Below are 16,094 nucleotides of genomic sequence, written 5' to 3' on the forward strand. Positions count from 1 at the left end.
CAGCGAGTGGCGTGGGACCCAACTAACCAACTCTCCTTCCAGGCTACTCATTCTATTTTGAGATAGCTTAATTTTTAGAGCATTTTTTTCTTACATCAGCCTGAAATCCACCCCTCTGAAATTTCTGTCCATAGTTCCCTTGTTTCTACCCTCTGGAGGCCAAGAACAAGTCTAATCCCTATTATATATTATAACTTTTTAAATACTGAAGATAGCAATTATGCAATATGCATTCTATTCCCTAGGAGAATGTGAACTCTTTGAGAAAAAGGATCATCCATGATTTTTTTATTTGCATCCTCATATACAATGTTTTGCACACAAAAAGCATCTAATAAATGCAGTTTCATTTATTCATTTATATATCACTATCAGTCCTTTTTTCTAGGATAAAAATGCCAGTTCTTTCCATTGATCCTCATGTCGCTTGCCCTTTCTTTCCCTTACAATCTTGGCTTCCTTTTTCTAAAGGGTCTCCACCTTGCATGTGTTATTCCTAAAATGTTTTATCCAGAAATGAGCTCAGAGTGTTTTGAGCACAGTCAGTTACAGCGGGACTTTCATCTCCATTGTTCCAAATATTATGCTTCTCTTAAAGCACTCCAGAATACCAATAGCTTTTCTTTTCTTCCTTTTTTGGGACATGTCATGTTGACTTATTTTGGAGTTGCAATTTCCTTGATATAACTAGAACGCCCTCATCTTTCTTGTGAAACTGATTATTTATTCTGCACAATCTAGTTAAGATAAAAAGACCCCTACTTGCAATTTGAGATAGGTCAATCAGCAGCAGCCTACTTTTGGCAAATCGGTTTTTGTTGATATATCAGAGCTAGTTATCACTGACCACTTCAATACTGTCCATTCTTAACCTGTTTATCCTCTACTCTCTACCTTCAAGAAATCAGAAGTCTATTTTAGAACCATGAATCTCTAGCAAAATAACTAAGATCAGGAGCCCTTAAAATATCACCAGATGATAGGGAAGTAGATGTGAGCTTTCCTTTCTTCCCCACTTTTTTCCTTCTCTGTTTGCTGTCCCAACTTCTACTCCCAAGCAAGAAAGATTTGTTTAGATGTTCACGTGTTCATTTAATAAACATTTGTTAAATCTTCATGGAATTCAAAGAAAAATCCCATATATTCCTTGCTCTCTAAGAAGGAGATAAAACATGCCCACAAATAACTGCATTACAATGCAGAATATAATTACTTCTTGTGAATAGCTTGGATGATAACTGTTATAGTATTTCCAAAGAAAGAGATAACATTTCTAATAGATGTGATCAGAGAAGTCTTCAAGGAGTGAATGGTACTTGAGCTGAGACCTTGAAGAATGAAATAAATAAAGAGAAAATAGGTAGAAAAGATGGAGAAAACATTCCTCTCTAATCAGCCACCAAAGTGATTTTCTTAAAGCTCAGATCTAACTATATCACTCTCCTAATAAATAAACTTAAGTGGTTCTCAATCACCTCTAAATACAAAATCCTCTGGTATTCAAAGCCCTTTATAAATTATCGCCTTCTACCTTTGTCTTCTTCTTACACCTTACATGTTATCATGTACACTTCAAATTCAGTGACATTTCTTTCTTCTTTTTAGCTGTTCCACAAACAAGACAGTCCATCTCTTGGCTTTTAACATTTTTGTCTATCCTCCATGCCTAGAATGCTTTTCTTCCTCATTCCTCCTATAGGATTCTCTGACTTCCTTCAAGTCCCAACTAAAATCCTATTTTCTCCAGGAAGCTTTTTCCATTTTCGAATGCCTTTCCTCTCATAATTATTTCCTATTTTTCCTCTATGTGTACACACACACACACACACACAGAGAGAGAGAGAGAGAGAGAGAGACAGACAGAGACAGAGACAGAGACAGAGAGACAGAGAGACAGACAGAAAGAAACAGACCGACAGATGCTTGTTCTCTCTCTCTCCCTAATTAATTGTTAGCTCCTTGAGGACAGGAATTATATTTTGCCCCTTTTGTATCCTCAGTGCTTATTAATGTCTGCATATTGTAAATGCTTGATAAATATTTGCTGGCTGATATTAAACAGAAAAAAAGAAAAAGAAAAAAGGGAGATGAGAAGAGCTAGATACAGTCAGAGATAGAGAGACCACCAGATGACAACAGTGAGGACAGCCAACTGAACTGTCATGTACTAAGCTGAAGGAGACCTACCAACTCTTTGAACCTGGGCAATTCACCTACCCTGTTTGCCTCATTTTTTTCATCTGGAATGGAGAAGGAAATGGCAAACCCCTCCAGTATCCCTGCCAAGAAAATCCCAAATGGGATCATGAAGAGTCAGATGTGACTGAAAAATGACTGAACAACAAAGGATCTGTTGGATGTACTCATGATAATTCACTCCTCATCCTTGCTTGTGGGTAAGACTCACCTTAGGAGATGAAATATAGTTTCCCCTTGTAAGCCTTACTTTCAAGGCAAAGGTAAGAAATGACTTCTGCTGCCTTCCTATTTACCCACCACTGTGGTTACTCAGCTTAAATATTCTAGAAGTATCTTTCTGCTCTCAAAGATTATTCTCTTTTTCCCTCAAATAAACTTATCAACTCTCTTAATGCTTGACTGCTTGAACCCTAGGCAGAAATCTCTCTCCTACAGCATTAACTTGAATTTATGGAAATAAACTCAAGTACTTTAGACCTCCTCTCCTTATCAAATCTCCTTTGTGCATTCAGACAAAATAGAAGAAGGCTATCTTTTTTATGCAGTTCCCAAAAGAACCATAAGCCAATCCTAAGACAAAGTAAAATCAATAATTAGCCATCCCCCAATTAGCTCTGCAAAGACAAGTGAATGAAGACAACAATTAGGGCGGGTAAAATGAGGACAAAGGTGCTCTTTACAAGAACGTGCCAGAGAAACTTTCCAATGTCAGTCAATAGGTACCAGATCTTCTCAAATCGTATCATCACTAGTAGTATCCAGGTTGTTCCAAGTCCTGCACACAGTGTCTCTACCTCTCAACAGACTTCTAAACCTATTCAGCAAGAAGATTTGGGCACACACAGCCCTCTAAGTTTTACAGAATCCTATATCCCTAATTTTCTTTGCAGTCTTATCTGTCTCACCTCTGTCACATCATTTTTCTCATTTTGGTCTCGCAAGTCCTTTAAGTCTCAAAACCAGAACAACAATCTCTGAGGTTGAGGAGAATACACTGAAAAAAAAAACCTCTTCTCTAACCTACATGCATTTATTGTATCCTGATTTTGGAGATATCTTCAGGATACCTGACCAAGGCAGTGCTGCATAAAAAGAGAGAAATAGAGATAGAGATAAAGATAGATAGATAGTTATGTAGCATGACAGCTGTAAGTTTAAGGATTATATGCTATATAAAATATATACATGTTATATATTGAAATGAATAGAGGAATAGTTAGGAAGATAGGTTGGAACAAGGTTGTGAAGGTCTTTAATTACCAAACAAAAGTTTGTATTTAGACTCTAGACATCCTGTCTTTAAGATCAGTATGTTTTGTTTGTAGAGTGAACATCTTTCTTTTCATTTAGTGCTCTTGGTTTTTGCTTTCTTTCTTCTAATTCTTTTACCTCTGTGGATTTACATTCTCAACCTATTGTTCTTTCTTTTGTCTCTTTGATGAAGTTTGCCATTGTACATTCAAGTTTTTCCATTCTGTTCATTATTTTTGATGTGCGGGACATAAATTCTGCTTTCAAAATTCTCATTTTTCTTTTAATCACTCAGGAGTAGCACGTTGTAGTTCCATATTCTCAAATTCTCCAGGGGCCTCTGTCTCATCAGATGTTGCATCATTTTTCTTTTATTTTATAGATTTCTGAACTAGTTTGCTAGATCTGGAGCCATATGTCTTTCTGCTGTTACTGTTTTCCTGATAATTTCTCTATTTGTGACCAAAGTCTTTGAGTTTTCTTCTTCCTGAAATTTTTGGCACGTTCATTCTTTTCTCCCCTGCCACTTTTATTTGCCCTATCACTCACTTTCTGTCTCCCTTCCTTCTAATTGTGGTTTCATGGAGATTGGGTTTTGAAACATCTCAGTTTCCTCCCACACTAGGCAATCCATGGCTCACCAGCATAGGTTTTTGGCTCTATTTTCCATTTTCGAATGCCTTTCCTCTCATAACCTTATTTTTTTTTTGGGGGGGGGGTGGTCAAAGCTAGCGCAAGCTGAATATTGTGCTCCTTTCCTTAGGCTTGGGGAAGTGCAGCACAACCTCACTACATGCAACATCCTGTCCCCGTGGTCTGCCCCACTCCCTCTGTTCTTCAATTCTCTGCCCCAGCATTAGCAGTTTAACATTTTGCAGATTGCTGCCCTGGGAGATTTTGTTCTTCAAGGACTGTGGCTAAGCTGGTTGTTGAGATCCAAACAAACTTCTGCAGCCTATAGCAGGGTCTCCTCTGTACTAAAAAGAGGGAAGGGAGACCAGGGTTTAAGAGTGAGTGTTGACTTAAGGTTGTGTCATGTTCTTGGATTCAGTTTCTGGATTTTTAACTTGCACTTTTTAAAAACTTTTTTCGGATTTTAGATAAATTAGACCATGGAAACAGCTGAAGTTCCTTTATCTTTGGAGCATTTTTTCTGCTTTGGGAAGCTTTGAGAGGTCATAGTTTTAGGAAAAAATGTCTAGTTTGCCATCTTGTTGCTTATATGATTATATCTGATTCTAAAAGATTTATTGGAGTTTATTGAACAAAAGTGATCCCCACCCCAAACATTTTGTTTATGTATATACATGTATTTTATATATGTACACGTATATTCTGTATATAATTATATGTATATATGCTATTGCCCCTAAAACAATGTAAGCTCCTTGAAGGTAAAACTAACATTATTTAATATCTCTGGGTCTCAGTTTCTTCTCTACATAGCAATTACTGTCTAAACTGTGGAATTCATATTTATTCATAATTATATATTTATATATGTATGTATGTATATTTGCTCATTTATGTATAAATGAGACAGTCCCTGCTCACAAGCATTTCATCCTAATTAGGAGAGAACACATATGGTTCAACTCCAGGACAGATGAAAAACCCACGAGTCCCTGGAGAATAGGGAATGAGAGGGGGGTAAGACTCTGAAAGACAAAGTAATAGGGCAGATGGTATATCTAGTAATTATCAGAGGCAAAATTCAACCCCAGATTTCTTGTCCTTCCCTCCCTCCAGGAGAGGTGGGGGATTCATGCATGCAAATGTAAATACTGAATAATCCAAGGCATAGCTAGTGTGCTTCAGCCCCTCCTCTGAGAACTGCTGGACTCGATGACCTTGGGTTTGGCAATTAAGACATCCCTGGTGACTCTGGAGAGAGCAGTTTCAGTTGAATGGTGTTGCTAGATTGCAAAGTCTTACAGGCTATACCCATATTCATATCACTCTAAGGGACATTACAGCAGTGGTATTAAGTCAAATAGAAATGGGGTTTACTAATCCCTTAACAGATTAAAGATCTCTATGGACTGCATATTGACTTAGTTTTAAAATGTGATATTATCTGTTTTATTAAATTTTTATTTATTTTGTTAAATATTTCCCAATTGCCTTTTAACCTAGTTCCCACGCATGGGAGGGCATATATGACCTGACAGCCACTTGTTTGACACTTTTGTACAGAAAATGTTTCTTTTTGTTCTCAGTATCTAGCACAGTTCATGGAACATAGTAGGTTCTTAATGAGTATCTCTAGAACTGAATTTAAGATGTCTTCCAGTTCTGATTTTCTTTGATTCTCTGATCTAGAGTACTAGCTCTCATTCTCCTCAACTGTTTAGTCTAAACTAATAATCTTCCAATCCAACCTAATCTGATTTATTAAATACCTGTGCAAGGCACCAGATTGGACACCAGAAATACAAAGGCAAAAATGAAACAATCCCTACCCTCAAGGAGCTTAAACTCTATTGAAAATCTCTGGGGGAAGTTCTTCCAGTTCCAGATATCAGCTATCAATTTGAGGTTTCTTAAAAGCAATAACCAGTTTTCCCTTGATCTTTTGTTGCTTATAGCTCCAGTTCTCATGGCTCATCCATGGAGTCTTGGAAGGAAACATTTCTTTGATGGTGATGGAGAACAAAACTGGGAAGGAACAAAGCCAGACCATCTGGTACTTTGCCAACAGCGAAGGTTTGGGCATTTGGCATCGGATGGTCTTACCTCTTCCTGATGTTTCAGACAAGTTAGTACCTATTTATCCTTTCTATTCATTCTCTACTCCTTCTTCCCGGGCAGCCACAAGGCAGAGCATCCATCATAATAACAATAATTCTCATTTCTGTAGCAACATAAGTTTATAAAGTACCTTCCTTGCCACAATCCTGTAAGATCAACTCTGCTCCTGTCATCATCCCCATTTTATAGATAAGGAAAATGAAGCTCATATTAAGTAAATTATTCATGTGAGATCATTCTCATTTTATACAGGATGAAATTAAGTTTTAGAGAGTTTGAAGTGATTTATCCATATACAATCAGAGCAGGGATTCTAATCCATGTCTCAAAATTACAGATCTGACACATACATACATAGATATACACACACACATACAATATGGAGAATCGCTTCTCACTGAGGCTTCTAAAGCATTTTGAAAAGTTTAAATCCTAATTTACACTTTTTCTAACTAGAGAAAAGAAGGGAAGAAGGGAAATAAAGGAAGAGGAGTAGAGACAGAGATAAAGAGGCACCCATATACACATACAATATGGAAAGGAATTTCTCAATAAGGCTTCTAAAACCTTTGGAAAAGACTATAAATCCTATCATACATATTTTACAGTCAGAGAGAAGGAGGAAGGGAGGAAGATAAAGGGAGAGTGACAGAGATAGAGATATACTCCACACACATATATACCTTACAGTACACAGTCTCTGCACATATGCTGATTTGAGTACTGGGGATTCCATAGGCAGAGCCAAAGCATGTCAACCCTTATCATCCTACCCACAAATTTTTAATAATCATATTTATCTCCTATGATGTTTTATAGTCTCCAGAATGCTTCCATGCCCATCATTTTATCTGAAACCACCAAAGCCCTGCAAGATAGGCAGGACAAATGTTATTCCATTTTTAGAGACACGAAAACTAAATCAGAGGAATGCTGTGATTTGCTGAAAGTCACACAAGCTAGCTAGTTATGGATTGCAAAGGTTTCCTCTCTCCCAATCTAGAGTACATCATCCCTCACGGACATTAAGGTAAACAGACTACCTTAGTATTCAGAAAAGTACTATCATCCCCCATCCTCATGTCCTTTCATTGTCACAACACTAGGTCATCATATACAATCTGTTGGTGGAAAATGTTGCTTAAAAAAAAGAGTTGAATTTGGACAAAGTCATCATTCCCTGATAGGCAAACATTTTCAACTGATTCTTTGCATTGTTGAGTTTACATTATCTTGGATGGAGCGAGTGGGGGGAGGGATGAGGGGGAGGGGGGAGAGAAGGAAATACTCATTTCTACCAAAGAAAAAAATTTTAAGAGATTAGAGGTGGGGTGGAAGAAAGTATCTCCAGTCTATTATTCACATCAGCTTCTTTGTTTGGGAACCCAGTATAGTCAGAGAAAAGGATATTGAATTGAGCATCAGTGCACTGGGTAAACATCCTGACTCTGCTACCTCTGACTTTAGTTACTTGGGGCATCTCACATAATAACTCTGAGCCTACTTTTCCTCCTCTGTAAAATGAGGGTTGGATTTAAACCACTTCAGGTAAATTTCCAACTATAAGTGATAAACAAATTCAAATTTCCCTCTTAAAAGATCTACTTTTAAAAAAGTAGAGTTCAAAGTTTGGCATTTTGTTGGGGTTGTTCAGTTATTTCAATCGTGTCCAATTCTTCATGACTCCATTTGATGTTTTCTTGTCAAAGATACTAGAGGGATTTGCCATTTCCTTCTCTAACTCATTTTATAGATGAGGAAACTGAGGCAAACAGGGTTAAGCAACTTGCCCAGAGTCACTCAGTTAGTCAGTTGTCTGAGAACAGATCTGAATTCAGGTCCTGACTCCAGACAAGGTGATCTATCCACCGCACCACCTAGCTGCCCCAAAGTTCAATATGTAGTGGTTTGCTCAGGCTCTCGGCTTCCAAAATGCATGCTGAACTGGGAGGTTTGGCAACATTTACAATCTCTGCACACCTCAACAATTTATGCAGCATCCTCGATGGCTAAAACCTTTAATCTGTGTTTCATGGATACTACTGTTTCCAACCTGAACTGTACTGAGACAGAATACTATACTACAAAGAGTTCAGCCTTCTCTGAGCCTCAGTTTCCACAACATTTAAATGGGGTTAATAGTGGAGGCAGGACAGTATAGTGAAAAGAGTATTGGATTTGGAATAAGAGATCATGGGTTCAAATCCTAGTTCAATCATTTATCAATCATGTGATCTTAAGCAAATTCTTTAAGCTCTCTTAAGCCTCAGTTTTCTCACCTGTAAAATGAGAGGGTTGGACTTGATAGAGTCTAAGGACCCTTCCAATTCTAGATCTGTTAAAAGTAATATGTGGCTTGCCAATATCCCTGACCAGAGTGAGGAAAGTAGTTTTCATAAGCCTAGAAATGCCATAGAAATATGAACTATTAGTATATCTGTGATATATATGGGTCATACAGTAATAAAAGGTCATCCTCAAAGTCAGGAAGGACTAAGTTCAAGTCTTGTTACTGACATATTAGCTGGGGGGAAATGGGAAAATCATTTAACAGCATAGTAACCTGGGTGAGTCTCTAAGGATGTAAAATAAATGACTGATCAGCATTAATGGAGGGAGTTTCTACACTAGGACTTTCCCACACTGATTAAATCACAAGACCAAGCTGGGGAGGGCAGGTATCACTGAAAAATGGAGAAGCCTAGTGTACTTACAAGGGGTCCTCCTCAACAAGCACATCTGATAGTAGAGGGTTAATGATCAAGGTCCCTAAAATCTTTGAGGATTAGTGTCCCAAGACTAATGGATTTAATTAAAAGGGAGGGAGAAGGTCGAAGGGAAAGGAGGAAAGGAGAGAGCATTTAAGCTATCGCCACAGATAAGTTTTTTGTTTTAGAGATCTCAAGAGCTGGGCAAACTGCCCAGGACATGAAGGCGCTTCTAGTGCCCAATGGGAGATGCTAAATGATAGCTATGATGTAATGGGAAGAACCCAGGATTTGGAGTCCTGTGTTTGAACCCAGCAACCTGTATTTGAATGTCAGCTTTGCCACTGATCACTGGGTGATCTAGACTAAATCACTTCATCATATGAAGACCTAGCTTCCTCTTTTAAAAAACTAGGTTGATGATTTCATAGTGCTCTTCTTCCTCAAACATTTTATTATAGAAATGTTGTTTAGACCTTCGAGTCTTCTTTTGTTTGGTTTGCTTTTATTTTAAGTCTGGGTCTCCGTATCTCACTTAAGCTAGAAATATGACAGCCACTTACTGGCCTGATCCCAATTTATCATTTTCCCTGCTTTGACCTGGTCTGTTTCTGACCTGTTTTTGACTGATCCTCCTGAGACAGCTTGGCAACTCCTCGATGCTGGAAGCTTACCATATTGGCTCTGGGCTTAGTGAGGCTCAGAATCCCTCTACTCAAGTGATCCACCAGTCTCAACCTTCCCATAGCAAAGATTGTAGACATGTGCCTCCATGCATCTCTTTTTCATGGCCACTCTGGAAGAATATGTGTGAATGAGACAATAACTGTGGTCCCTCTCATCAATAGAACTTACCCATCCTGGGATAATTTGAACTAACATGGCTTAGTTTAATGATATGTTGAGATCTAAGAAATATATGATCATAGGGATCAAACACTCTAATAGTCAATCAATAGTTAGCCAACTAACATTTATTAGGTGCTTACTATGTTCCAGGAATGGTATCAAGTGTTCGCAACATCAATGGCAGTAAGATATTAAATAAGGATCTAAGGAAGGGCAAATTTATGGTTCCAGCTCTCAAGAAAATTATATTATACAAGGAGAAATAACTTGGCAACAATGATGTACATGTAAGATACACACAAGATAAAAGTAAAGTAAATATACAGAGATGTCACTAGCAGTGAGGAGTACCAGGAAAGACTTCCTGAAGGAAATAGGATTTGAAATAAGGAAATCAGAAGGTAGAGACCAGGAGGGAGAGCTTTCCAGGCCCTGGGGGACAGCCAGTGAAAAGGTCTGAAGTCCAAATATATAGTTTTCTGTTCAAGGAATAAGAAGAAAATCAATGCTGCTGGACCATAGATTGGAAAAGACCCAGTTATCAATAATATGCCATTTATATGGTGGTTACATGCCATTTATGTTGCCAACACTTGATACTATTCCTATAACACAGTAAACACCTAATAAATATTTGTTGACTATTGATTGACTATTAGGGTGTTTGATTCCTATGATTATATATCTCTTAGATCCCAAAATATCACTAAACTAAGCCATGTTAGTTCTGATTATGGTTAAGTTCTGTAGATGAGAGGGACCACAGTTATTATCTCATTCATTTATGCCCTTCAGACTGTCCATGAAAGTGAGAAGTATGATGGCACAAGTCTATAATCTCTGACACTGGGAAAATGGAGACTGATGGACTACTTTTAAAACCTTTGATAACCAGAGGATTTTATATTTGATCCTGAAGGCAATAGAGAATCACTAGAGTGCTTCATATTGAGTTGGGGAGTAACAGCAGCAGGAATCTGTGCTTTAAGAAAGTTATTTTATCACTTAAGTAGAGAATGGATTAAAATGGGGAGAGATTTGTTGCAGAAAATTGTTGCAATAGTCCAGATATAAAGTGACAAAATCTTGGACTCATCACTTGGTTGTGTGAATGAAGAGAAGGGGTCATGTATGAGATAGAAATGATAAAATTTAGCAAAAGATTGGCTATGTGGGCCGAGTACAGGGGAAGAGAAAAAATGGTTCTGCAGTTGCCAGTCTGGGTGACCAAGAAAATAATGATGTCCTCAGCAGTAAGAAGAACAGGCTCAGGTAGAGTCTGTCTTTAGAAATTTTGTTTCCAGAATTTGTAGTACAAGTGAATATCAGTAATTGGTTCTACAAAAAAAACCACGTTGATGGGCAAAAAAACTGGGTGGTCCATTCTATAATAATGTCTCTCTCTGCATAAGCAATAAGCAGACTGATGTTCTGACAAATGAACACCATAGGGGCCCAAGTGCCAGTGAGGCTTTGACCCAATTTGTGATTCTGCTGATTGGATGAACATCTCTGCCAGGTGGTATTGCAGTATTACTACAAATGGGGTTTCATTATAAAGTATTAATGATGTTATTGCAGAACCATATTGGTTAGGACAACATTCTGTAGAGTATTCCTGTACATACCAGCTTCTGGAAGCTTTCTACAGTGTCAGAAGAAGCAGGTGGAGTGGTATAGAAATATAATTAAATACCTCTGGACTCAGTGGCAGATAATCTAGGTTCAAGTCCCAACTCCACTGCTTCTAACTAACTGCCTATGTGACCTTAGGAAAGTTAACTTTTCTTGAGCTCATATTTCCTTATTTATAAAATGAGAAGTTGAACTAGAAGTCTTTTTCCAACTAAAGGTTTGATTCTGCTTATTATAAGAAAACAATATAAAGACCTTAACAATGAAACAAATGATACCCTCTCAAGTTATTCAAGAGTTAATAATCAAATGTTGACTGAAAAGTATGGCTGGGTCACATCAGTGGTCCTCCACATAAGCCAGGCTGCTGCTTAATACTTGAAATGTAACTAGAGATAGATGAACAAGGCAGCTTTTCCCCCCAAGATATCCCAATTTTGGGGTACAAATATTTTAAATAATTTTAATTGAATTATTTTGGAATTTGTTATTGATAACTCTTCAGGAACACAGAAATTAATTAGTAGGAAAGAGTCAATAAAATGGGAAACTTCAGATACATATTTCCTCTCTTCTTTTGGAATTGTTCCACACCAATTAAATGCCTCACTGATCTAGCCCCTCTTTGGTCCTTCCCAAGGAGTGACCTCCCTATTAATACCTTCTATCTCTTTAGTGAGGGGTAATGTCCTAAAATCTCTCTCCCCATGACTGATCTGAAGATGCTTTTAGTACTACCTATCCCTGGGGCCACTTCATACTGCTGGCCCTGAGTGACAAAATTGCAATTATGTTTTCTATTAATGCTCTGAGAATAGTGTGTAAAGCTTGCAATAATGCACCAATAGTCATTTCTAATACTACTAATAATTCACATTTATTGAGCCTTTTGGGGTTTATGAGTTTCTTTCTTGCTCAGTCTGCTTTCCCTACCCACTTATTATAGATATAGATACATATATGCATATATATATACACATATATTCATACATATATACAATAATCCTTATTTTTATAAGTGAAATACTGAACATAGTCAACAATGACATGACAGAGAGAAGCGGGGCAAGGGGGAGGGAAGTAAGGAAGGGAGAAAAAGAGGAGAGACAATAATTCAGGAAAGAAAAGGAGAGAAAATGTAGAGATGACCAAGCTCACTTTCAGAAGTGAGCTATCCTCAGCTGGAATGAGAGACCTTGCTTCTCTGTCACCTCCAAGGTGTTAGACAATTGGTCTTTTTTTTAAAGCCCAACAAGAAAGAAACTGGAACTTTCCCTGCAAATAACCCTCTCTCAAACCTCCCTATATCCATGGAATAAATTATGAAGATTTTTTCTTTAAAAAATTATCCTTCAACTCTGAGGTACCATTACATATCTCTCAGATTGATTAAGATGACAGGAAAAGAGAATGATGAATGTTCGAGGGGATGTGGGGAAACTGAGACACTGATGCATTGTTAGTGGAACTGTGAACTGATCCAACCATTCTGGAGAGCAATTTGGAACTGTGCTCAAAAAATTATCAAAAAGTTATACCCTTTGACCCAGCAGTGTTACTACTGGACTTACATCCCAAAGAGATCTTAAAGGAAGGAAAGGGAACCACATTTGCAAAAAATGTTTGTGGCAGCCCTTTTTGTAATGGCCAGAAACTGGAAACTGAATGGATGCCCATCAATTGAAGAATGGCTGAATAAGTTGTGGTATATCAGTGTTATGGACTATTATTGCTCTATAAGAAACGAGCAGCAAGATGAATACAGAGAGGCTTGGAGAGACTTACATGAGCTGCTGCTAAGTGAAATGAGTAGAACCAGGAGAGCATTGTACACAGTAACAAGATTATTCGATGATCAATTCTGACAGACATGGCTCTTTTCAACAGCAAAGTGATTCAGGACAGTTTCAATCATCTTGTGATGAAAAGAACCATCCACAACCAGAGAGAGAGGCCTGGGGAAAATGAATGTGAATCACCACATAGCATTTTCACCCTTTTTATTGATGTTTTCTTGCATTTTGTTTTCTTTCTCTTTTTTTTCTTTTGATCTGATTTTTCTTCTACACCACTATAATTGTGAAAATATGTATAGAAGAATTGAACATGTTTAATATCTTGGATTACTTGTCATCTAAGGGAGTGGGAAGGGAAGGAGAAAAAAATTTTGGAGCACAAGGTTTTGCAAAGGTGAATATTGAAAATTAAGCATATGTTTTGAAAATAAACCGCTTTAGTCAAAAAAATTGAAAAATTAAAAAATTATTCTTAATCTAGAAAGAGAGATTATAAGACATAGTGGATATAGAGCTGGTCTCACATTCAGGAAGGAAGGAAGGAAGAAGAGAGAGGGAGGGAGGGAGAGAGGAAGGGAAGGAAGGAATACACATTGGCTATGTATTCCTCATCAAACTGTTTAGGCATTCAGTGACCCACGCAATTCCCTAATACTGTAAGGTGAAGAGGAACTGCTATAAGAGGGGAAGTTCCTCCCAAGTAGTTCTCTAACATCAGTGAAATCACTAGTTCATTAAAAATAAACAAAATAAAACAAATGCTAGAAACTTACATTCTCTGAAAAATGGATTTGATTTTTTTTTTTTTTTTTGGAAACAATTATTTGTAACCAGAGCAGTTGCAAAAAGTAGCTGCATACAACTATTTTTCATTAGATGACAATTCTCTGAATTAACCATTTTAGAGATTCTCTCTCCCTCCTCTCCTCTCTTTCTCTCTCTCTCTCAACTTTTTGTCTGCTATTCCATCTTCAACGTAATTTCCAAAATAAAACAGACAATAATAATAAAATAAATTCACTCTTCTTCTCAAGAAACTTCAGGGACAGCCATTGCCTATAGTCCATCTTATTCTGGAATTTATCTTAGGTTGTTCAATCGTTTTTCAGTTTTTCTGACTCTTTTTGACTCTCTTTGGGATTTTCTTGGCAAAGATAGTGGAATGGTTTGCTGTTTCCTTCTCCAGCTTATTTTACTGATGAGGAAATTGAGGCCCAGAAAGTTAGATGACCTCCTCAAGATCATATAGATAAGTGACAGAGGCAGAATTAAACCCAAGTTTCCCTTGACCCCAAATCCCATGTTCTTTCTACCATATCATTATACCTGAAACTATATTAAGAACTTTGACCTGATCATTATATGTAAATATATGTATACATATATGTGTATCGATATATGTTTGTATGTGTATGTCCTCCCAAGACATCTTTGGTTCACTCTTGCCTCTGTCTTGTCCCCTTCTAAGAGTAATAAATGTTGTTTCATACAAATCCTTCTTGGAGAGATAGGGCTTCCATCAGTTATGTTTTAGCATATTGGAATCAGAAACCCCACTGAGAGCAGATCCTATTTGAAGAGTTTAAGACTCATTTATCTGCAACAGAATCCCCACCAGTGCCAGGCACTATTCATAATGATATTATATTTTCTATTTATATCCATACTTCTTTCTGGAGAGTAAGCTTTAAGAGGCTCATTCATCTACATTTGGATGAAGTGTGTATATAACCTGCAAGAGTCATGGACACAACTCTCTTTAGAAAACTGATACAAGTCCCCAAAATATGTAGATAAATTAAGTTCCATGTTGAATCATATTTTAAAAACATGGAGGATTCTATGGAATAATCTATTCAATATTAGAATCCCATCAAGGGAGTGACTTTTTGTAAAGCTAACAAGAATAAGAATAAGCCCTTTATGTAGGACTTTATATAGAATGTTTGTATAGGACTTTTCTTTACATGAGCCATTTCATTTGATTCTTACAATAACTTTGGAAGATAGGTGCTTTTCTTATTCCTATTTTACAGAAGGGGAAATTGAGGCACAAAAAATATTAAATTACCTCTCTTGGGTCACACAGCTCATTAGTATGTGAGACAAGATTCAAATTTAGGTCCTCTTGACTCCAAATCTAAAATTCTATGTACTTAGTCACAACCCTCTTTTATCTTTCTGGTTTGGAAATACAGGTGGTAAGAAGTACCTTGATAGAGGGAAATAAACATTGATTCTATAATCAGAACATGGGTTCAAATCCTGCTTCTGACAATTACCTTAGGCAAATCATCCTAAGACTTGGTTTCTTCATCTATAAAATGAAGTGATTGAGCTAGTTGGCCCTAAAATCTCTTCTATCTCTATCTATGATTTTATGCTCCAGATTTTTCTTAGCTTGGATTTGCTTCAAGTAGGGTACATCCAGACCTTACTTCAAAAGCTTCTTTGATCAGGCTGTTTTTGAAGGCTTAGTATATTGAGTACCATGATCCCTTAAAGCTCTCCAATAGATGTAGAAAAAGGAGAAATGGTTTCCCTTACACCCACACTTTGTGGACACCCACAAAGACAAAAGTATCTCTTGGGATAACAATAACTGACATTTAAAATATATTTTATATCCCTAATTTCATTTGAAAAAAATTCTGAAAGTTAGCACCACAATTATTTTTACCCCTATTTCATGGATGAAGAAATTAAGACTCAATCTTAAGCTCTGCCTCACTTTCCTTATTTGTAAAATTGGGAAAATAATATCACCTACCTACTAGGGTTGTTTTTAGGATCAAATGAGATAACAATGGTAAAGCCCTTAACACTGTGATTGACACATAGGAAGTGCTATGTAAATATTTATTGTTATTATTTGTTATTATTATTGTTTAAAAATGTGCCGCCC

General features: G+C 37.1%; 1 protein-coding gene across 1 annotated transcript in view; it reads left to right on the forward strand.

Annotated features, from left to right (window-relative positions):
- The window catches only part of ALK (ALK receptor tyrosine kinase), a 1,046,930-nt gene that overhangs the window by 893,600 nt on the left and 137,236 nt on the right, over window positions 1–16,094 (forward strand). The window contains exon 9 of the mRNA XM_051976205.1: window positions 6,039–6,208. Within this exon, the coding sequence (XP_051832165.1) occupies window positions 6,039–6,208 (170 nt within the window). The remainder of the gene's footprint in view (window positions 1–6,038; window positions 6,209–16,094) is intronic.

Source organism: Antechinus flavipes, chromosome 2, assembly GCF_016432865.1.
Source record: "Antechinus flavipes isolate AdamAnt ecotype Samford, QLD, Australia chromosome 2, AdamAnt_v2, whole genome shotgun sequence".
Taxonomy (NCBI): Eukaryota; Metazoa; Chordata; class Mammalia; order Dasyuromorphia; family Dasyuridae; genus Antechinus; species Antechinus flavipes.